The 23,671-nt window shown below is 36.1% G+C and overlaps 1 protein-coding gene across 1 annotated transcript; it reads left to right on the plus strand.

Moving 5' to 3' along the window:
• Positions 1-8,026: 8,026 nt before the first annotated feature.
• On the plus strand, positions 8,027-12,464 carry LOC131070313 (1-phosphatidylinositol-3-phosphate 5-kinase FAB1A-like). Its single transcript, XM_059219345.1, has 2 exons — positions 8,027-10,244; positions 10,326-12,464. The coding sequence occupies exons 1-2, from the start codon at positions 8,877-8,879 to the stop codon at positions 11,883-11,885; spliced, it is 2,928 nt and encodes a 975-aa protein (XP_059075328.1). The 5' UTR covers positions 8,027-8,876; the 3' UTR covers positions 11,886-12,464.
• Positions 12,465-23,671: the final 11,207 nt, after the last annotated feature.

Here is a 23,671-nt window from a genome sequence, read left to right on the forward strand (position 1 = left end):
TCCCCCTCCTCCATCATATAAAGCCAAAACAACCATCCTTCTTCCTCCTTCATCCTTTAAATCCATTTTGGGTCCCTAAATCCCAAAATCTACCTTAATATATCCCCCACATGCTAAATCCATTTTGTGCCCTTATATCCCACAATCACATGCTCCATCTCACCCTAGTACTCATCCCCTCATGCACAAATCCCATATCCCCATCACCCATCGTAAACATTCTACTCCTTCCATTCCCAATCAGGATCAACAAAGGAACATATTCCCACATTCCATCCAACATCCAACATCCATCACTCCATCCATATTCCCTCCACATCCTCCATTTTCTCACATTTCTTCCAAGGATACTAGCAAAAAATTTGACTACCAAGTCACAAATGCATAAAGCTGCACATCCACAACAATCTAAAGATCACCATTTCTACTTCAAATGACATGTTTCAACAATACAAAATTTGATACAAAAATGCAATGAATCCCAAAGGCTGCAAAGGCTCACTAAAGAAAAAAAAAATGTGGATCCCAAAGAAAAAAGAAGCAATACATCAAAATGGAAAATCTCCAATGGCATCCAAAGTTTCTAGTCCACCAGCTAAAGATTCTTCCCCTCCATCTCCTAAATCTATTTTGGGTTCCTAAGTCCCAAAGCTCCCTATCATAATTCCTCCATCCTATCCATGTGCTCCATCCATCTCCCCTCCACTCATCCCACATTACCCACAATATGTGTCAGTGTTGGTCCTAACAACATCCCCCCATAACACTCACTTTCTCTTTCCTTACACTGCATACACCCCCCATCAAAACCATCTAATCCAAACCTTTGCATAATTCACTCATTCCTAATAAGGTTGTCCCAACATCTAGTGATCACTACAAATGGGTTCCTATTACCTTGATATGGAACTTGATGCTTGAGTTTTCCATCCATATCCCTCATCACGTATCCTCCAAATCCATTCATGCCTGTCCATCTCCATACATAACTTTCCTCACAAAAAAAAGTAAAGAGATAAATTCGTCCAATGGTGAAAAATTGGCAAATAGGTGCCTTGGACAAGTACCTTGATGAAAACCTGGCAAACAGGCGTCATGCATAATTTCCCTTATCCTTTTTCTCTCGACACTTAAGGGCAAGTTCTTCTGGCCATCTAGCCATTCCCTCTTCCATTCCCTCTACCTACACCCATCATATCTTATACAATTCACTTCCTCCATCCTCCCTTAGATCCTGATAAAAAGAAAAGGCCACCATATATACATGCTTTGGACACCTCTTGACCTGCTTTGGACACCTCTTGGTCTCCATTTCCCTATCACACTTTTCCTCCATTCACCTTCCTATCTACCCATCCTTCCTCTCTTCCATGTAATCCTTCGGCATACCATTCTAGTTCGTATCCGTCCATCACCATATCTTCCATCCACTTCTCTCACCTTCCTATCCTCTTGTTAGTCATCTTATCATATCCATCCATCCATCTTCCAAACCTTATCTCCTAGTTCCTCCATCCCTTCATCCCTCATCTTTTTTATCTCCCAGCCACATCCATAATGCTTCTATCTCCACATATTTTTCACTCTATCCTCCATCCTTTCATCCCTCCTATCATATCATTCCATCACCTCTTTCATCCCTTGTCATTGGTATTTCGCTATAGGCTACCCCCATGCAATCCAAGGCCATCCGTCCAATCAATCCATTTGCTCCTCCCAATGCACCATTGCATGCAAATCCTATTCATCTCCTTAACTGTCTGAAGTCAAGCACCAATCAAATCATCTAATCACATCCATCATCTTGTTCCCAACCATATTGCAAGCCTTGATCACAATCCAATCATCATCATCATAATGTGTCCTTCCCAATCCGTGTGTTGCTTTAGGATATATCGTTCTCACATTAGTAACACCCCATCAATGATCAATCTCTCATGGTTTTTCATATTGACTCGGGAAAGATATCATGTTTGTCCCTAGGTCCTCATTCATCATCCATAGCTTTTGTACATCTTGTATATAATGTCTTGTACATATGTATCCTTAGATCTCCTCCTTTGTGTTAGTTGGTTGTGTCCTCGATATCATATCCCATTAGTTGGGTCTTCAACAATCATCCTTGAGCATCTTTGTCACTGTGATCATATCAGGTACCTTTTGTCATCCCATCTCATCAATCTTTCATCCTATCATTGGTTTGTGCAGAATGTATCATTCCTCAAGTCAAACATCATCAAATCTAGTCTGTCAGTTATCCTTTTGGCAAAAGATATTTGGGGCACTCATGTTGAATTTGATTCTTAATTATCATTATTTTTCTTTTTGAGCTCATTTGTTTTGTTTCCTCTTGGTCACCATGATCTTTTATATCACGGTGTGCTAGGAGTAACACAACTAGGAATGTGATCTTGTTTTTTTTTTTGCTTGGTATGTATTTTGGATGTGTTCCTTGTTGTAACCTCATGAGGTCTTGACTATCTCATGTTACACTGGGGCATATCTTCTGCTTATGGTTTTTCTAGCACCATTTCTGGTAGGATCTTTGTAACTCTATGTGGTGCTAGATTAGCCTTGTGTGTCTATTCATCTGTGTCAGTCCATGCATTGGTTGTGAAATCCCACCTTGGTTCCTTATACCTTGGTGACTCACATCCAATGCTAAATCAAACAAAGTTCTCATTATATGGCGTTTTGTTTCATGGGTCCTTGCACTCTATGATGTGCCATCTTCATATTTTCACTGCATTTGCATTTTCTCCTCTTTCCATCCGCTTCTCATCTTCCATCTAGTCCATTGGGGCATTGTTTCTTTTGAGATGTCGCCCAAACCTCTGTTTCCTATGTACTCTCTCGAGGGGGCACCCCTTCCCTCGTCCTTTGTTCATCGTCGATCCATTCTGGGGCATTTTTTTCTTGCTCCTTTTTCTCTGAGTCATTGGTGTCTTATTTTCTTCACATCGACACTATTCTAGTGCCACTGTGAAGAGGGGCAAAATGTAGAAACTTAAATCTAACTAATCAATTTAATCAAATTTAATTCCCTTAGCCGCTCACATTAATATATCCATATTATTTAATTATATGTAGCATCCTATCTTATTTGGATAAATTAATAAGGTCATCTATAATTAATTGATTAAATATCTTAATTATTTAATCCCCCTTTTCCTCCCCTCCTTTATTTGAATTTAATTAATTCAAGTATTTCATTTGAGTCACATGCCTGCTATTCTAACTTAACCTCTAACCTAACCTTTGGATTCTAACCAACCCTATCAACCGAACTAGCCCTATCAACCTAACTAACCCTATCCTTTCCAACCCAACCCCCCTTTGCCCCTCACACATGTGTGTGCATATTCCTAATTTCCTAAATATTAGGAATTTGAAACCAATTTTGGGTGGTCTTCTCGCAAAATGGACACGTTTCCTTGCCCCTTCTTGACATTTGTCCCTCTTGGGGACACTTGTCCTTCCTTGTTGAGCTACTTGAATCTCATTCCACATGGCACCCTTAAGATTGCTACTTGTCCTCCTTGAGGACAAGTGTTGCATTTGCAAGACCTTTCATCTCCCTTCCTTTACTATTTAAACCCTCCCTTCTCTAAGCCATTGATCCACTTTTCATGCACTCATAATTCCATGATGCCAAATTTTATCTATGCCATTGCAAGATTATACCCTCATGATGCAGAAAGTCCATGCAATCATTTTATCAATCTTTTCATGCTTTTGAACCCCATTTGCACAATCATGTCAATTTTAATACTCACATTTCATCATCCCACACTCATATATTGCATCCATCTTGCATAATCCCACATCATGGAGTAGAATCAAGCATCCTCAACATCATGGATCACACATCCGATCAAAGAACAATCAAATGAAAGGGACATTGGTTTGTGTTTACTTATTATTATTTGATGTTTCCAAATTCCTTTTCTAACAACATTCTAAATCTCGATGTGTTTGAATGAATTTCATGTTAGCTTAGATTGTTTAGTTTAGGTTTTCAATCATTCGTATTTGCACACACTTTCATCTACACAAGGATCCTCTTCCAAAATTTGTGTCGCATCAAAGTCATGGGGTAATCTTGCACTACTTTGTATTAATATGTGTATAAAGTTTTGATAGTCTCTTCTCATTATCATTTCAACCAATGTATTAAATCACTCATCGGACATGGTATCTTGAATCTCTATGGTAGAAAAGGACTCATTAGCAAATTATTGTGAAAAACTATGATTTTCAAAGGATCCTAAGTTGTAAAATTCTTCCTCATCAAACTCATATGTTTCCATGTTTAGAGATCTTTGAGCTTCTTTGGCTTGTCTTCTAGACCTTTTTGATTAGGTTTTAACCATGAAATAACCTTGGCTAAAATGGAGGATAAAAGAAATATGAAGACTATGGAAGATCAAGAGGGTTGTGAAATGGATAATAAATCCAGGGTTGTCTTGCAATGTCCCAGAATGTTATTGCAAGATAAATGTGATGATCTAAAGCAAGGTGTAGCTTCCTGGGAGATGATAAAATCTCGATGAGGTAAGTTGACCTTAACTAGAGATGAAAAATTTGATGTGGGAACCACCTAGAGATGTTATGTGATGTGTTTACAAGATAAGATAGGGAAGACTAAACAACCTTTTGACTCTAGTTGAAAAAATGTGAATGAACTTGATTGAAAATGAGGTTTTAAAATGTCTGAAAGTGAATGAAAATCCATGAAAAAAATGATGGTTGAATGATTGGAATCCCATGGAATCAACCTTAGAAGTTGTTATAATCTCAGAAACACATATGCAGTATGAATTCACAGACGCGTCAAAATATCTCCCATATGCAGTTTTAGAGTCCAAATACACAGTTTCACAGTTGTAGTGTATTTCTCAGTTTTGTCCAAATATGTGATATAAAGTTGCAAATACCCTCCAAAAGCTAACATATACGTGATAAGATAATATATAGACACGATTTCTTAGTTGATAATCATTTCTCAATTTTATTGAAATACGTGTCAAAAATAGACACAAACGTGACAAAACAAGTTAAAAATGTGCCAAAAAGTATAGCTAGAGAGATTGTATACATGTTAGAAAGGAACACATATGTGTTTTTGAAAAATTTCTCTTTTTTTGTCCAAACTTTTTAAGTTGTTGATAAGTAACCAAATCTCGATGTTTGATGTTTTTGTGGCAAGAAAACACGACAAACAAACAAGAAGACACAATATCTAAAGGTGTTGTCCAAAATATAAGTGTAATGTGTATGTTTTGTAGGCCAAAATAACCCAATTTCCATGGGTCTCAACACAATTGAAAACACTTGTAAGCACGCACAACCTAGGCTTGGAATGAGGATACTACTTGTTGAGTCCCCACTCAAATTTCTCCAAATACAGAAATAAGGCAAACAAAAAGAGATTTGGTGGCACTGGCTCCCCCTTGCATAACACTCACTTCTTGGGCACACCAAAATCTCATACCCTGAAGATTTAGAGATCTTATGAACCAAGGGACATCTATCTCGACAATGAGTAGTAGCAATGTGGGTAGCTTCAGAGGTCTAACCTCTTGCACAAGCAACCAAAAAGAGTTTTTGGGCCACTAAAAACAATGGTGTCTAGTCAATGGTTTGTGGTCTACTGGTGGCTATACATGTGGCGGTTTTCTCAATTAAGAAGCCTCTCAGCCCTTTTGGGTTCTACTCATCACAAAGATACTAGAGGAGACATCTGTTGGTATAATGCATCAACACTGGGTGATAAGTGACTTTCGTCAAAAACCATAATTATTTATATAGTGGATCAAAACAAAGTACCCTTTGGGTCATTCCCTCTCACAATACAGGAGACAAATCCTCTAAAGACAATAACAATTTCTCTTACATCCAAGATCCAATGGAAGGTGAGGGGAGAGGATAGTTTTGTTATTATCTTCTGGGTTCTAAACACAAAGTGTGCTAAAAACACAAGACACTTCAAACAAAGTTCATTTACCCTTCAACAAACAAAGAAAAGATCAATGAAATCAATGTGAGCCTAGTTAAACTAGAAAAGACAAACACACATCTAAATTACCCCTATAAGTTAGATTAGTAGTTTCAATTACTACCCCAACTTGCAAGAAAACTTGTTAGCTTAATTTTAAGAATCTCAAAGCGAAATGTGAAAGCGAACTGTGTTAGATTGCAAGGGTTAGGACAGAAGTAAATCAAATTTAAAATTTACCCTAATCAAAAGACAAAAAGAAAATGCAAAAAATACAAACACTGATATACCTAACACAAACGAAGAAAGACCCTAACAGAAACCTGTCAAAAACCTGCAACTTGAAAAAACACAAAAAACGTATATGCGACAATAGATATCACATACGCAACATAAAATGTCACATACATGGCAGAAAATGTCATACATGCAACTCTGTAGAACACAGATTCAAAAAGACAAAACTAAAACACACCAAGAAAACTAGTTAAAAACTATCAAATCCTACAAACATAAACACACCAAAAAGTTACAAATACCCATTGAAAGGATATGTATACGTGCTGATATGATGTCCAGATATGGAAAAATGATGCGCATATGCAATAATAAGATGAGTAGATGTGATTCTAGTAAAACTGCAAAACAAAAAATCAAACAAAACCACATGTGACAAAATAATGCACAAATGTGATTTCGACCTAGATTTGTCACTGATCTAATCTGCAACTTGACAAAAGACTTAAAATTGCAAAATGATGTTAGAAACAACGAACTAAGGTCCCATTGGGTGTGTCAAAATGTATACGGTGAAATTGTGAACAATAATATTGTAAAACCAAACAAAGATCCAACCACATAAAAACCTTAGTTCTACAATGAAATCTGCCATACACCAATGAAAAACCTAAAAACATGCAAAACACCAAATATGAAAGATTATACCATTCACATACTCATTAGGGTTTGATATCCATTTTGTCCTCTCTCCATTGATTTTGCTTGATATGGTTGCTCTCAGATTTTATGTGTGCACAAGAGCTCAACAAAGATCGGATTGTGGTTGTGTAGATGCTTGAGTGATTGATCGCTTATTAAGGATTATGATTCACATTAGCATTAGGATATTAGAATTGATAAGGATGAAATGATCCTCTTATATAGAGAGTACCCTAGAAATGGAGAGATAGAATAAAGAGGTGGAGGAATAAATGGTTGGCTAGGTTTGAAGAGTAGGTATAGAAAATAGGAAAATATTAGAGGTAGTTAAAGGTTAATTAAGGGATGAATGACAAGTGTCATGGAGGGAGAAAACTACTGAATTAATTAAATGAGTAAATATTTATTTAATTAATAGAAGACTTGGAATAAAATAATTAAATAAATAAAATATTTTTTAATTAAACTAGAACAATTTTAGGTGTCTACAATACACACACACACACACACACACACACACATATATATCTGTGTGTGTGTGTGTGTGTGTGTGTGTGTGTGCATATACATGTATATATGTAAATGTATGCATACACATACACATACACATACACATACATATAGATATATGTGTATATATGTATACACACACCTCTCTTTGTCTCTTATATTTTGTGTCTTTCTTCTTCTCTATCTCTTTGTTTATATTTTTCTCTTTCTCGACCCATCTCCCTCTCCCTCTCCCTCTCCCTAGCAAGTCCCCTTTTCAAATAAATTTAATTAAAAAACCTATAATCAATTATTTTATTTTCTTATTAATTTATGAATTGGTGTAATGAATTTTTTAATTTTTTTTAAAATTAATTGTTCAAAAATTAGCTTTAGGATATATTCACAAAATCAACTTATGTTTAAATTATCAAAAAAGATTATTTAAAAGTGTTATTATTAAAGGTTCTTTTAGTCGTTTTTTAAAAAATAAAATTTTAAAGAAAAGGTAAAAAATATATTATTATTATTTCCTTGAAGGCATGCATGAGGAATTTTTGGATTACCAATTCTTTTTATCAAATTCATTTACCTTGATATTAAACATCGTTGTGTATAGCCCGCTGTACTAGTGCACAAATTGTCCCTTCTCTTCACAATCTTTTCATCTTTTTTAAAATTGAATGAAGCAATTCTCTTGACAATCTTGCTGCACCCAAAGTGGGATACTGTGAACTGTTTCATGTAGAGAAATCTTTAGAGGAGCATGGAAGTGCAAGAGACAAACAAAAACATTGATGTTCTTTGAGGTAGAAGAAGTTTGTTGAGACCCTGGAGCGTCTTCAAGTTTCAGCGGTAACTACAGCCTGATTTTTTTTCCGTACCATTCCCAAAGAATACCAACCCTGTAGGCTTCTCAAAGTTTCCAAAGCTTTCAAGTGGAGAGCTACAAATCCAAGTTTCTTTTCAATAAGATGCAGTCTTTCCTACTAACTTGCCAAGAAAGAAGAGGATTGTGATAACAAAAGATTTAGAAATCAGGTTCCAGGCATTGGATCTTCTATGATGGTTTTGAGCTATCAAGATATATTCAAGAACCATAGAGAATACAGGTTTTGCTCAAGGATTCCAGTCGTGATCAATTGAAGAAAATCAAGCATGTTCTTTAGTATACAGTCTTTGCTGCTTATCATTTAGCCCTTGAGACCTCGTTCTTGCAGATGAAGGTGCTATCTTGCCAGAGCTTCCTTTGAAATCTCTAATAACAGTTGCCTTGACAGACAAACAGAGCTTTCTGCCATCTTGATAATGAAGGGAATGGCTCATCTGGGTCTTTGTCATAATTGACCAATAAATCACCTCAGATTTTGAAATTAAGGAGGCAATATTTTCAAATTCAGTTGATGGTTTAGTGACTTCTGTTGCTTCCAGAGCTTGTCTTGATTATCAAATGGCTGCAGAGGAACCATCCTTGGAATTGTTGAAGGAGAATCAAGAAAGAGCAGAAAATAAAATGATATCCAAGAAATTTGATGAGCGAAATGCAGAATGTAGGAATCAAGAACAAGTTCTCTCAAAAGAAGATTTTCCACCTTCCCCATCTGATCATCAAAGTATATTGGTCTCGTTATCAAGTCGTTCTGTGTTGAAGGGGACACTGTGTATGCCTTCTCGACTTTTTGACATGTATTATGGCAGTTTTGCCAAAACTCTTGGAGAGTACCTTCGGGATGATTTATTTTGCCAGAAACCTCGTCTTTGCTGTGGTGAACCATCAGAGGCACATGTCCTTTGTTATAGACACCGTCAGGGTAGCCTCACAGTATCTGTGAAGCGGGAGCCTCCAATGTTGACATTAGCTGGTGAACGTGAAGGAAAAATATGGATGTGGCATCGTTGTTGTACAGGGAAGGATGGAGTTCCACAAGACACCCAAATAGTCGTAATGTCTGATGCTGCATTGAGATCATCATTTGGAAAATTCTTAGAGCTCAGTTTCTCCAATCATGGTGCAGGAACTGGAAGTAGAGTTGCCATCTGTGGTCATTCTTTACATAGAGACTGCCTTCGTTTCTTTGGGTTTGGAAGTATGACAGCATGCTTCCAATATTCTTCCATCAATGTTCTATCGGTGTATTTACCACCCTCAAAGTTAGAATTCAATGACCCTAATCAGCAAGAATGGCCTAGGAAAGAAGCTAACGAGGTTGCAGATGAAGTGGAATTGTTTTATGCAGAAGTCTTGTACTTGCTCATTCAGATAGGGGAAAAAATTGGCAGTTCTGGATCAATGTATACCGGTACTAAAGTTTCAGAATCAAGAAGACAAGCTGCAGAACTGGAAGGACTGTTGCAGATGCAAAAGGCTGCTATTGAGGAAATATTGCAAAGGGCCATCCCAAACGATTGGCAGCCAGGGAAACCTGTGGCTGATGTTTTAGAGCTAAATCGTCTAAGGCGTTATCTTCTTTGTCTATCCTATTCGTGGGATCGTCAGCTTTGGGATTTATATTCGTCACTTACAACAAAAGATGTCAGAATAGAATCTAACCAGGACAAAGCTGACATGTCTGGGACTCTGCATAATATTGTTATTCAGTCTGGTGATGGAAATGCCATACATGATGGATTGGTGCAACCTGCCATGACAAATAATTTCCACAGATCCTTTGGTAACAAATTAAAGGAATCAAGCAGCATGAATGGAGAATTAGATGACGGTGTCAACACTTTTGAAGTAGCAGTGAACAGAGTGACCCCTGATGGAGATGATATGGAAAGTCCAGATCATTCACGAGAGATTTGTCCACTACTAAGGGTATGTTTGATACTTTAGATGTAGAGAATGGTGAATGTTGTACTCATGCCAAAGTTTCTGAAAATATGTCTGTTGAAACAGTTGCTAGCAGATAGAGCGCAGATGATTCAGAGGGCGATCATGGAGTGGCTGCAAGTGCAGAGGGAGATTTTCGATTCTTGGCGGATCTTGCTGATAGAGTGGACGCAGCATGGTCAGTCTTCAAGTGTTCAAGCCATGCCTGTGACATCACAGGTGCTAGATATTGCTCCTGTGAATGGGTCTATTGTTGCATGTGGAGGTGAACCTGCTGTTACAAAAGATTTCCAACCCTTCCAACAAACTGCAACAGGGGTAAAGACTAGATGTGATTCTATCTTAAATGGTCAAGATAAAGGTGGAATGGAGGTGTCTGACACAAGCAAAAGTTTCAAGGGAACTGTGTCAGGGTCAATTAGACTAGATTCTCTCATTGACTACAGACCTAAATTTGTATCCATGTTTAGTCTTGGAGGAGGAAGACTAGTTTTACCATCTGGCGTCAATAACACAATTATTGCTGTTTATGATGACGAGCCTACAAGCATAATATCATATGCACTCTCATCACATGAATATCAGGCCTCCCTATATGGAGACAATGGACCTGATAATGAGGAACAAAAAGAGAAAGACAGAGATAAGGAGAAGGAGTATGCAGAATTATTAGGCATGCCGATAGGCATCTCATATCCCATTTCTTCCTCAGATAGCTCCTCAGACTCAGTGGACTTCCAAAGGCATGTAAAAGTATCCTTTACTGATGAGGGTCCTCATGGAAAAACCAAGTACACAGTAACGTGTTTCTTTGCAAGAGAGTTTGATGCCCTTAGAAGAGAGTGTTGTCCAACAGAAATAGACTTTAGACCGTCACTAAGTCGCTGCAAGAAATGGGAAGCACAGGGTGGAAAGAGTAAGGTGTCTTTTGCAAAATCTTTAGATGATAGATTTGTTATCAAGCAAGTAAAAAGGACAGAATTGGATTCCTTTATCAAGTTTGCACCGGCATATTTCAAATATCTCACAGACTCATTAAGTTGTGGAAGCTCTACCTGTTTGGCAAAGATCCTTGGTATTTATCAGGTCATGAAGCATGCAAAAGATGGCAGAGAGATTAGGATGGATCTGTTGGTAATGGAGAATCTCTTGTATGGAAGGAATGTCACACGAGTGTATGATCTCAAAGGATTTGCTCACTCCCGTTACAATTCAGATCCAACAGGAAGCAATAAAGTTCTATGGGACCAAAATCTTTTAGAGACTATGCCAACTGATCCAATATTTCTCTGTGAAAATGCCAAGCTCCTTCTGGAGGAAGCTGTCGGGAATGATTCTTCATTTCTAGCGTCAATTGATGTCATGGATTATTCACTGCTTGTTGGAGTTGATGAAGAACGATGTGAGCTGGTTTTAGGTATTATTGATTTTATCAGGCAATATACATGGGACAAATACTTGGAGACATGGGTAAAATCCTCTGGTATTCTTGGTGGTCCTATAAACACATCACCTACAGTTATTCCTCCAAAGCAATACGAGGAGCGCTTCCGCAAGGCAATGTCACATTATTTTCCGATGGTCCCTGATCAGTGCCATCCTCCAGCTTTCAGCTTCACAATATGATGTAACTGAAAGTGGTTCTTCATTGTTTACAAGAAATGATGGAGGAGACCAACTTGTCTAGTGTTCTTTATCAGGCATTCATCATTCAGGGCTACAGGGCCAGCACAATTACCTTGTATCCATTGAAAAGCCAATGGGAATCATACATTGTTCATATTTTCTATCCTATGACGAAAACGTTTTGGGAGAAAAGTGGATTTGAATTTGAAAACCCTCATATTCATTTGAGTAATTCTGAAAAAAAAGTTTCCATTGGCAAACATTTCCAATGAAACTGTGTAATAGTAGAATGTTCTTCCATGGAGAACTTTTTTCATGATTCGAAATGGTCAGTGTAATAAGTATTATGTAATTAAATGTAGAAATCAGAGAGTTAATTATATGGATCTTCGGTCTGTGTTTGAAGTAGAAAGGTGATTGATTTTATCAGAATTCAATACCAGATCTTACATTCGAAAGGATGAAGTTGAGATTATGTTTTATGTTTTGAATTATGTTTCATTTCAGTTGTAAGAATTGAATGATAAATGATTTGTGGAATCTATAATAGATCATAAACTAGAATTTCATTTTTGAAAATCCTTATGAAAGGTAGATTATTTTACTTATAATCATTCTTCTTAGGATGTATAATTGCATGGCATGGATCTTTCCCTAGTTCACCTACTTCCACTTTCTGTTACTCGTAAAAACCAGTGATGAGAGATGCAAACTTGCATTGTGTTGTATTTCGCTGATTGTTTTGAAATTAATTTTTTTTTTTTTAATTTATGTTATAATTTGATTATGTAATTAATATTAAAAAATTTATATATGTATTTTTTATTTTTGTTTAATGTAGAGGTAAATAAAATAAGTTTAATATTTTTCAATGTATTTTGTATATATTTTTCAAAATATAAGTATGTTACTTATCAATTATTTGAAGAAGTTCTCTCAATAAAATTTTATGTGATTTAAATTGACACTTCTGTTTTTTATATATAAATAATTTTAGCCATCTATTTATTTTAAATTAAAATTTTAATTTTTAAATTGTAAATATTCTATCAATATTAAAAAACTATGTTATATTAGAAAAACATTAGACTAGTATGGATAAAAATATCCCTCCAAAAAATGGATTTTTCTTTAAAATATTAAACTATCATACCTATATTTTAAAAAATCTAACTAAGATACGCCAAGATATATCAAATTATGAAAATATTTAATAATCATACATAATAATAAATGTTTTATTAGTAGTGAGTTTGAAGTGAAATGGTTGAATAGATGATTTAGAGTATATGAAAGAAATTGTAGAATGTAATGCATAACATAGATGAACAAAATCAATATATCAATGGTTTTACATTTTGATATATATATACCCTCGCCCTACAGATAGCCAGAACGAAACAGGGCAACTATCTCTCTATAGGCGGCACCCCCTCCCCCAGTTACTGATAGGCCGATAGGCGATAGTTCCAGGGAAACTAGAGATAGTCGGCACCCTATCATATAGATATATATGGCGACGGCATTTCTGTCATGCGGCTCGACCATCGGGAGAGGATTCTATACGGAGGGGACCGACGGCCCCCCCTCTTTTCTATTATTGCGCCAGGGCCTTTAGTCTTCGGAGCTACATATCGAAATCCCCCGACGGCCGGCTATCTAGAGAAAGAGCAAGACGAGCAGGGGTAGGAACTACCTATATGGATAAATCAATCAATATAGTAGCCCAACTGGATATAGCCCCGCCCCTATATCTATAGGCTTAGGCCCTATATAGAGAACTGGCACTCGACCTACGGCCCCCAGATAGTGAGAAATCCTTTGGCAGAAAGATAGTTAAGAGTGAGCACTAGAATTTGTGTATTTTTGTTGAGTATTTTTTTTTTTTAATGATTTTTCCAATCGAGCACATCCTAAAAATTAGGTACATATTCGTGCGCGAAGCATAACTTGCACTAAAAAAATTGAAAATACAATTTTTTTAATTTTTTTTGTAAAGAATCAAGGGAACTACAATAATATATAAAGTTTTTAAAATTTGGATAAGTAGATCAAAATTCTAAAAAAAATGGTATACGTATGTCTGTGAGAACTATGGAGACACTGGTAAAATAAATTCAATAATAATATGTTATTGTTGTTCAATTTTTTTTAAAATTATATGGTTAGAAAGCTCAAAAAATGGGTGAAAATATGGTGGCAATTTTAGAAATACCTATTTGATGAAGTGTAAACCTAATGATGACAAAGTCGAGAAACCAAGTTGATAAAATAAAAAACGTCAAAAAGGAGGGAAATGGAGGGAAATCAAAATCCCAACTTGTAGCTTTGTCATCCAGGTCTATTTCCAAGCCTAAATAGTAAAAAACACTTACGGGGTACCTATGGTTTAAGAAGCACGTACGCCCTGTCTTTACTATAAACAATGCGTACGTGGTAATAAAACTAAAATAACACGTACGCGCTACTTTTGTTTAAAATTTGGGAGTGTGTATAATATGTATAATATGATATTGTATATATAATATGTGTATATACATATAATATATATTATATATATAATAATATATAATATATTAAGTATATATATACACACATATGTGTGCATGTATGTGTATTGTCTCCCTCTCTCCCCCTCTCTCTCCCTCTCTCCCCCTCTCTCTTCCTCTCCCTCTCTCTCTCTCTCTCTCTCTCCCTCCCTCTACCTCTCTCTCCCTCTCTCCCCTCTCTCCCTTCCTCCATAACCCATCCCTCTCTCTCCTCTTCTCTCCCTCCCCACTCTTTCTCTCTCCCTACCCCCTTTATCTCCCTTACTTTATATTGTTGTATTGCAATTAGGTCTGCCATGTAGTGGTCAACATTCAGATGAACAGTAGACCTAATAATCCCAAGGTCCACAGTTTGAGCTCGAGAGGCTATGCTTTCCTTGATAAACTTAGCATATGACTCAGTGTAAAAAACCCATTGTGCATCATCCCTCCACCACACTCCTCGTGTGGTGGGCTTTAGGCAATCTTTGGTAATGCACAATTTTTCTTCCTAATTTGCTCCCCTGCAATTCTTAGAATACGAAGTGGTTTCCAAACTCATGGTCTGGGTAGCAATTTATAGCCATACCAAGGAAATAAATTTCATTACATTTAACTATCTTATTAGCTTATGTAGTAAGATTGATTTGATAGGATACAATTTACTCTCTCTCTCTCCTTCCCTCCCCTTCTCCCTTCACACCCCATCCCTCTCTCTCTTCTTCTCTCCCTCCCCACTCTTTCTCTCTCCCTACCCCCTTTATCTCCCTTAATTTATATTGTTGTATTGTAATTAGGTCTGCCATGTAGTGGTCACCATTTGGATGAACAATAGACCTAATAATCCCAAGGTCCACAGTTTGAGCTCGAGAGGCCCTATGCTTTCCTTGATAGACTTAGCATTTGACTTAGTGTACAAAACACATTGCGCATCATCCCTCCACCACACTCCTCTTGTGGTGGGATTTGGGAAATAATCTCTCTCTCTCTCTCTCTCTCTCTCTCTCTCTCTCTCTCTCTCTCTCTCTCTCTCTCTCTCTCTCTCTCTCTCCATTTGTCTCCCTCCCTGTCCTTCTCTCCCCTTCTCCCTCTCTCCCCCCCTCTCTCTCTCTCTCTCCCTATCTCTCTCCCTCTCCCCCTCTCTCTCTCCCTCCCGATCCCTCTCCCTCTCCCTGCCCCTCTCCCTCTCCCTCTCCCTCCCTCCCTCCCTCCCTTCCCTTTTCCTTCACATTTTCTTTACTACAAATACCACGCATAGGGTACTGAGCCTATTAGCTCGCTACCCTGCCATAACATTTTTAAGGCCTAGGAGCGTGCACACGATATTTATGAGTTCTAAGCACGTACAAGGTGCCAAAAATATCATTGGGCTTGCAAACATTTAAGGGACTAACAACGCGAACGTGGTACTTAGACATAGTTTTAGTTGCCCAAGAGCCTCAACGACCTCAAAATTAGTTTTTGAGGTCGTTTAAGGCCCACTGCAACCGTGTTTGCACTTCTGTCACTGTTTTATACATAGAAGTGAGTGATTTTTTTTGTTTTTGCATGATTTCAAATGATTAAATTGGTGTTCTTATCAGTTTTATCAATATTATTCTGATTCTTTAATAGTTTTGATTCAAAAAATTACTTTTGTTTACATATATATGTAATATGATTCTATTTAGGACAATCGATATCAACCATGGGAAAGAACAAGCGAGGAACAATGGCACAACGAGAGGCTGAAAAAGAAAGACAAAAGGCAGTGTATGAGGAAATTACGTGACATAAGAACAATGGGACAAGAAGATATGTCATCCTCAACATCTCAATTCGATTTACCAAATGAACATAATGCACCTAATGCAATTGAAGATGAGACAATTGATTTACCATATGAACCTATTGCAATTGAAGAAGAGACATCATTGAATAATCAATTAAATGATGAACATACACCTCCACACAATGCACACAATGCACACAATGCACCGATGTTAACACCTTCTAGAATCATTTGTAGGAAACCAAAGTATCTAATTGACATTGATGAGAATATATTGAAGCCAATGCACGAAAAATGAATGAATGAACTTGTAGGTGAATGGTTAAAAGAATATGGCAAAACTATTTTGAAAACTTAAATCAAACTAGAAGATTTCAATTAATTGTTCAAATGATTAAAAATTTGAATTTTAGAGAGACAATGAAAATTCTAGGCCTAAGATCATCTGAAAGTAACAACGAAATAACTATTGTGAGAAATCTATTTGATGCATATCAAGCTATTGGTTCAAAATCACGTACTAAAAATTCTAATGCTACTCGACGTGTCATTACATGAACCATAATGAGCAAGAAAATTAAAAAAAGACCATTTGATAACCAAAACAAGTAAGTCATTAAATGTTAGTAGAATAACATTAAGTATTACAAAGGCGGGAAAAAATAGAGGAACCTAACAATAACTCTCTTTGGGCATTCTCGGGTAGACTACCACGCAAAGACAAGGTTGTTGTTGATGTACTAAGAACATGAATTAAATTTTTTTGGCATAACAACACAAGATTTTTGCCCAACAAAAAAGATGTTAGAAGGTGAACCGGGTGTAGAAATAATGAGCCACATGCCAACACTATTTGGATATGACTCAAACAATTTTTTTTGAAAGATTCCTTCAAAAGTTTCCTCAAATAAGAATTAGTCAAAGATTTTTTGAAATGGCAAAACCTTTTTATGTTAAGATTAATCATGTACGCACCATGTGTTGTTGTAGGATGCATATTGAATTTTCCATGCACTACGATATTTTTTGTCATATTTGTTCTACTTTGCACACTAACGATGTTTTGCATGAATGCAATATACAAGCACCTCCTAAGTTGACAAGATAATTTATTTCAAGTGTGCTATGTAATAGACATGATGGTTGCATTTATTATAAGATGCCTTGTTTGGAAGGTTCTTGTGCTATATGTGGTGGTTTGCAACATTTATCAAGATGTGTACATTTGGAAAGCACACATGAAATTGGTACGAAACTAGTTTCTTTTGGAAAATATAAGACAATCGCATATGGAGTTAAAGATGGAAAAGATTTGAAGAGATGTGAGAAAAATGATACGTGTAGCCAAATTTATGAAATTTTTTCAAGAGAAACTAGTTTATGAGTACATAATGCATACACACAGAGCTTGATGGTTAGATGAGAAATTCAAGTTATTTAAGGATACATTTCCTCTTGGCAACATTGTCTCTATTGTTGATTTTGCTGAAAATTATACACTACAACCTCAAAATGAAGTGCAATCTATGTATTATCATTCTACACAAGTTTCTATTTTTGTACACATAACATTCATGGATGTTGATGATAGCACAGAGGAGGATAGAAATGTGATAAGAGAGTATCACTTCTACAAAAGTGACGATCGTACTCATTCATCAAAGTTTGTACAAGGATGGTTTAAAGTTTTCTATGATAATTTAAAGGAAAGAAACATACAATACAACAGACACTTGATATGGCCAGATAATTACACCGCACAATTAAAAAATGCAAGGATGTTTTATTGGTTGACAAGGATGCATATGACAAGCGTTGTACAATTTTTTTGGAATTTTACTGAGGCAAGACATGGTAAGGGAGAGCATGATGGTGCAGATAGCCCTAGCTAGAGAAGAATTGAAGTATGAAGGTGGTGTTGAGTTAATAGATGCAGAAACAATTGTGCGATGGTGTAACTCTACTATGGGTCTAGGTAATCCAGGTACGTAAATAGTTCATAGATATTTTTGGTTGATCATCGAATCTAACATCGAAAACTATCTAGATTGTTGTACAGTTGGAGGATCGAGTGACATGCACTTATTTATAAATTCAAATGCAAGTTCACCCATAGTTTATATGAGACAGATGGTATGTTTTTTCTATTCATGCATGTATTTTATGTGGGAAGAATGTGAATCACAAGAGTGGGTTGACAAATGGTCTTGTAGACCATTGATTTCCATTAATACATATCAAATTTCCAAAGCACTACAATTGAGCCGGATGGAGACATCAGTGGATTTTGACCATGTATCCAACCTAGTGGATTCAGGTAATTTTTTGAGTTAAGTTTTTTTTAAGTATTATTTTTGGTTCATTTTGTTGTACATCATACTTTATTTTTGGTATTAATGATCACTTTATAAAATGCAGGTCATGCGTATGTTGTTTTTGTAGAAGAGAACAATGAAGAAGGAACATATTACTTTTTGTGTTGCTTTGTTGAGCCTAAAAGAAAATTGATGACTATAATCATTGATGAAGAGGGTATTGAGTACCTAATAGGGTTTGTTGTCCTGACAAGAACATGGCTTAGGAGATACCCCCTCAATAATTCCGATGTTTGGTTGTTCGAGGAATTTAAAACACATAGACATATTCTTCATTTCTCTAACCTTGTTGTTGCAACAAATATTCATTTGATGATGTATCGTGGTAGACCTCATAACAAGATTTAATGGAAAGTTCGTGAATCTGATCACGAGGCAATACTTGACACAATACGGGTTAGAGCCAATCCTGAAGGCTCACTTGATTGATTCTATAGTTCAGAGTAGAATGATTTTGATAATTTTGTATATATAAATGCCCATGAGCTAATTTGTACATGTTTAGGGGCATAATTTTGTATATTTAAATGGTAATGAGCTGATTTGTACATATTTAGATGCCAAATTTTGTATATTAAAATGGCGATGAGTTGAATCGTACATATTGTAATGCCAAATTTTGTATAAAAGCCCATGAGATGATTTGTAAGACATTTTTGTATATTCAAATAGCCAAGAGCTTATTTGACCATATTTAGAGGCAAATTTTGAAATAATATGTGACAATGTTTTGTGACTATTTTTTGTGTCTATGTTTTGTAACTATGTTTTGAGTTTATGTGATGTGATAAGGTCAATCATGACCATTATTGATAAGGTCAATCATGAGCATTCTTGACTCTTGTATAATCATGGAGAATTATTTGAGTCATTATTGCGTCATAGGAGTCATAGATTGAGTCTAGATACAATTTGAGCAAAAAATATCATTATTGTCAAAAAAGTTGTCAAACAACTTCTACATCACACCGGTAGGGTATGGCTCTCAACATTCCGGTACTTTGGGATGCATGAGAGGAGAATGCCTAGCATAAAACTACCCACTCAAACGTGCTCATGAGGTTGGTTTGTTCACAGGATGAACATAATCAATTCTAGTCTATCTTGCAACTTTGCATTGCATGCAATTGACAGTTTTTGCAGTAGGCAAAAAAATACTACCAATTAAAAATGGCTCCAAGTCGTTAGAAACCGATATAGACCATTGTAGAAAAGCCTTGCGCAACCCCACAAGTTCAAACAGGTCGATCATATGTATCCTGGATTGGAAGAAATAGTTCGTCAAAGTTTGACAATTTTTTGGACTCAGGGCACTTGAGAGATAGCGTCAATAGGGTATGACTCTCGATGTTCGAACACTTTGGGATGCATGAGAGGACCATCCCTAGCGTAAACCTACCCACTCGGACATGCTCATGATGTCATTTTGTGCACAAGATGAACCAAATCAATTCTAGCCTATCTTGAAACTTTGCATTGCATCCAACTGACAATTTCTACAACAAGCAAAAAAATGCTACCAATTCAAAATGGCTCCGAGTCATCAGAAACCGAGATAGGCCATTGTAGAGGAGCCTCATGTGACCCCACAGGTTCAAATAGATTGATCATATGTGTCTTGGATTGGAAGAAACAGTTCGTCAAATTTTTTTAAAAAAATTGGACTCGGGGCACTTAAGAGATACAACATATAAAAGGGCAGCTAGGAAATACAATAAATACACAATAATGGACTCAATACACATTTATTGGATCGAATAAGTCATGTCTACCAAGTCAATACAAGTATTACAAAAATGTGGCATATGCCATGTCCAAATCAATATACAATAAAAATGTAGAATATATCTATATGTATTGGTCATTCTATGACCACAACTAACACTATATGATCCTAAACTTGTGGTGGATCATCAAAATTGAGCCTCTTCAATGCAGTACGTGGATCTATAGATGGCTGCAAAACCACAATTCAAAAGCCAAGTAAGAATTCTTTTGTAGAAAATAGTTCACAATTAACAACATAACTATGCATTTAACTATAATTTATTTGCAATTGAAATGTAGATTACCTCATCGACTGATCTCAGATCTAATGTCTTCGCTCTCCTCTCCTTGTCAGTCTTAGGATTTTTCTTGAAGACAAACTTAAAAGGATCCACATTATGGTCGAACCGTGAAGGGGGCTATTGTAGATTAAATGTACAATTAATACAATTTACTAACATAAATACATAAAAAATAATTAAAAGCTATAATATAGAGAAACTGTCGCTATTAAGCTGCCTGAGATACTTCTCTAATGGACTGAGGATGGCTCACCATCGATGGAGAAATTGCCGCTATTACCTATACAAAAAATGATCAAAGGTCAAATAAAATTAATATAACGATAAGTATTGTAGGTTAAAAACAATTAATGTAATATATCAAACAAAAGTGTACTAGATCCTGAGATGCTTCTCCAGTGCATGGAGGAGGGCTCGCCGTTGATGAAGCAACTATGGATATTTCATGTATGAAAAAAATATAAGATTATAATTTATCACAAGTTCACATGTACATGTGCATATAATCATGGAATCAAGAAAATAAAGTAGAGATACATACCTCTGCCCTCTCTTGATCCTTGGGCGTATCAAGTGCATTCAACAAATCCACATAGCTCAATGACCATTGTACATGTAAAATAGACAAAAAACACTAATCAATTTACAAATCCCAATTAAGACAATTTCAACATTTTCAAACAATTGTACAACTAAAAATGTGTTCAATTACCTTCTTCCCATGTTTTGGCGTCTTCGAGGAATTCTTTTGCTTAGGACGAGGCCTAGATGTGGAGGGGGTACCCTAAAATAATAAAATTAACATGAGATATTAGTACAAATAATATATTAAATATAATTTTAAAAATCTAAAATGAAATGACTTGCATATTCCATCAAAACAATACATAAAAAAGGGTGTACAAAATATGATACCGTATAGCCTTGTAGGCCAAAATCGATCACTGAGAGCGCGATGTCATGAATCTGGGACATTTGGTTCCCTAGTCAGCACCTACAAACCAAAAAATGGACCAAGCATTATAAATAGTTAGTATATCTTGTAATTTTTTTGAATTCAAAGTGTACTATTCTATTTTAACATATTACAAAATTTATACCTCAGGTGTCGAAGTTGCAGCTGTAGTAACTGCGGGAGGAGTATGGGATACCGTTGCTGCATCCTGAAATGCATATTATTTGTATCAATTTAAATCGATGTTTAAATGAAAATTCATTTATGTAATTACAAATTTAAAGTGACTGATAAATAAAATGCTATGAATTCAAATCAACACACCTGTGCCTATGATTGATGGCCAAACAACATGTCCATCAACTCGTCTGTCAATGCCACATCCTTATCAGTGTGGGTCTGACATCTACTCCAACAAATCGTGCATGAATAAGATGTGGATCCATCTTCAACGGCCTTATCATCAGTCCTTGTACATATCCCCGAGCAACTGACACACACATGCTGAATGGGCTCTCTATCACCACCTGGAGCAACTAATGGCTCATCATTCAATACAAGAGGGTGTGCTAACTGTGTCCCATGCTAAATGATGGCATTAGTCAATGTTGTGGCTGCCTGAAGAGTCTATAACTCCATCGACTCTTTTAGCTCTACTAGGACAACTCGATGCACCTTGGGTTTGGGTACTAGGGGGCAGCGACTCTCTGGGGCTAATTGCCTATGGGCTCCAGGTCTATCTTGGGCAAAGCCGCCACCTCTACCATGTAACTCTCTTATGTCAAAATAGTTTGGCCGCACAAGGAGGAAAAACTCATAGTATACTTTTCTCAAAAAATACAATGGCACCTCATAATTATTACAAGGTGGATCATCAAAGACCATCCACCATCTCTACCAAAAAAGATTCTTCATCTGCACATTGGTACACTAATGTATGGGAAACCTCTTTGAATTAGAGGTAACGAATGACTAGTTTTAGGATCAACAAAAAGGGCACATATTTGTTGTTTACTAATATTTTTGTTTTTCACTCCCTCGTATGATAACCCACTAGCATAGTATTGATGACACATATCCCTAAAGTTTCCCCATTTTATAATTTGTGTGGAAATGGTTGTGGCACCACTAGCTAATGTTTCTAGGCTAGTGGCGAGGGATTTATGATGCTCAAGCTCAGATGTTTTCAATTTATTAATCAGTCTATTTATTTTAGATGTGTTTTTCCCTAATTGATTAATCAATTGCTCCCATGTATCAAGTGTACGGTCAAAAGGAGGAGCTGGAGGTGTATCTTGTGGGTTTTGTTTGGGGTTTTTAGGAGGTGCATCTTGTTGTTGTTGTGGATTATCAGAATTTAGTTTTTGAAACAAAAAATAAATAAAAATCTAATAAAAATAAACGAAATTAAATTGAAAACGTAAAAAAAATTGAATAAATGAGAAAGAAAAACAAAAATTAAGCAAAACTAACCTTGATCCATAGTGTTTGGTGGAGAAATGTGGGAGCCCATTCGTGGTTTCGTGAGGAAAATGAAGAAAAAAAGGGTGCAGTCGTGGGGAAAATAAGACCCAGTTGTTTTTAAAAAAACTTTTTTTGACAGGGACCGCGTACGCAGTCACTTTCCTAAAAACACCGTGTACATGGTATCTTTGCTTTAGGCTCGGGGACAATAGACGTAAGTGCGTTCACGATGATTTCAAATTTAAATACCGCGTATGCGCTACTTATTTTTTCATTTTTTTTTTAGGTGGTGTCCACTTTTCTGACCACTATCTTTGTGCACATACCCATACATAAAACTATAAATAGTATTCAATTGCATTTTGTTTGGATAACTTTGAATAAATAGTAAAAAGAATTAAAAAAATGACTTTGATCAAATTATTTGTCACAATATAAGTCATTAATAAAATTAAAAATTAGGGAAAATAGAAGATATTGGAATAACATTTCAATTGTTTTTTATATTAATAAGCAACAAAATGAAGTTGTTGTTCCTATAAACAAAAGCCCAAAGGATGTAAAGTTAACAACAAAAATTGTAGCAACAAAAATATATATTACATCAATTAGCTTCTAAAAACC

This window comes from Cryptomeria japonica, chromosome 1 (genome assembly GCF_030272615.1).
Source record: "Cryptomeria japonica chromosome 1, Sugi_1.0, whole genome shotgun sequence".
Classification (NCBI taxonomy): domain Eukaryota; kingdom Viridiplantae; phylum Streptophyta; class Pinopsida; order Cupressales; family Cupressaceae; genus Cryptomeria; species Cryptomeria japonica.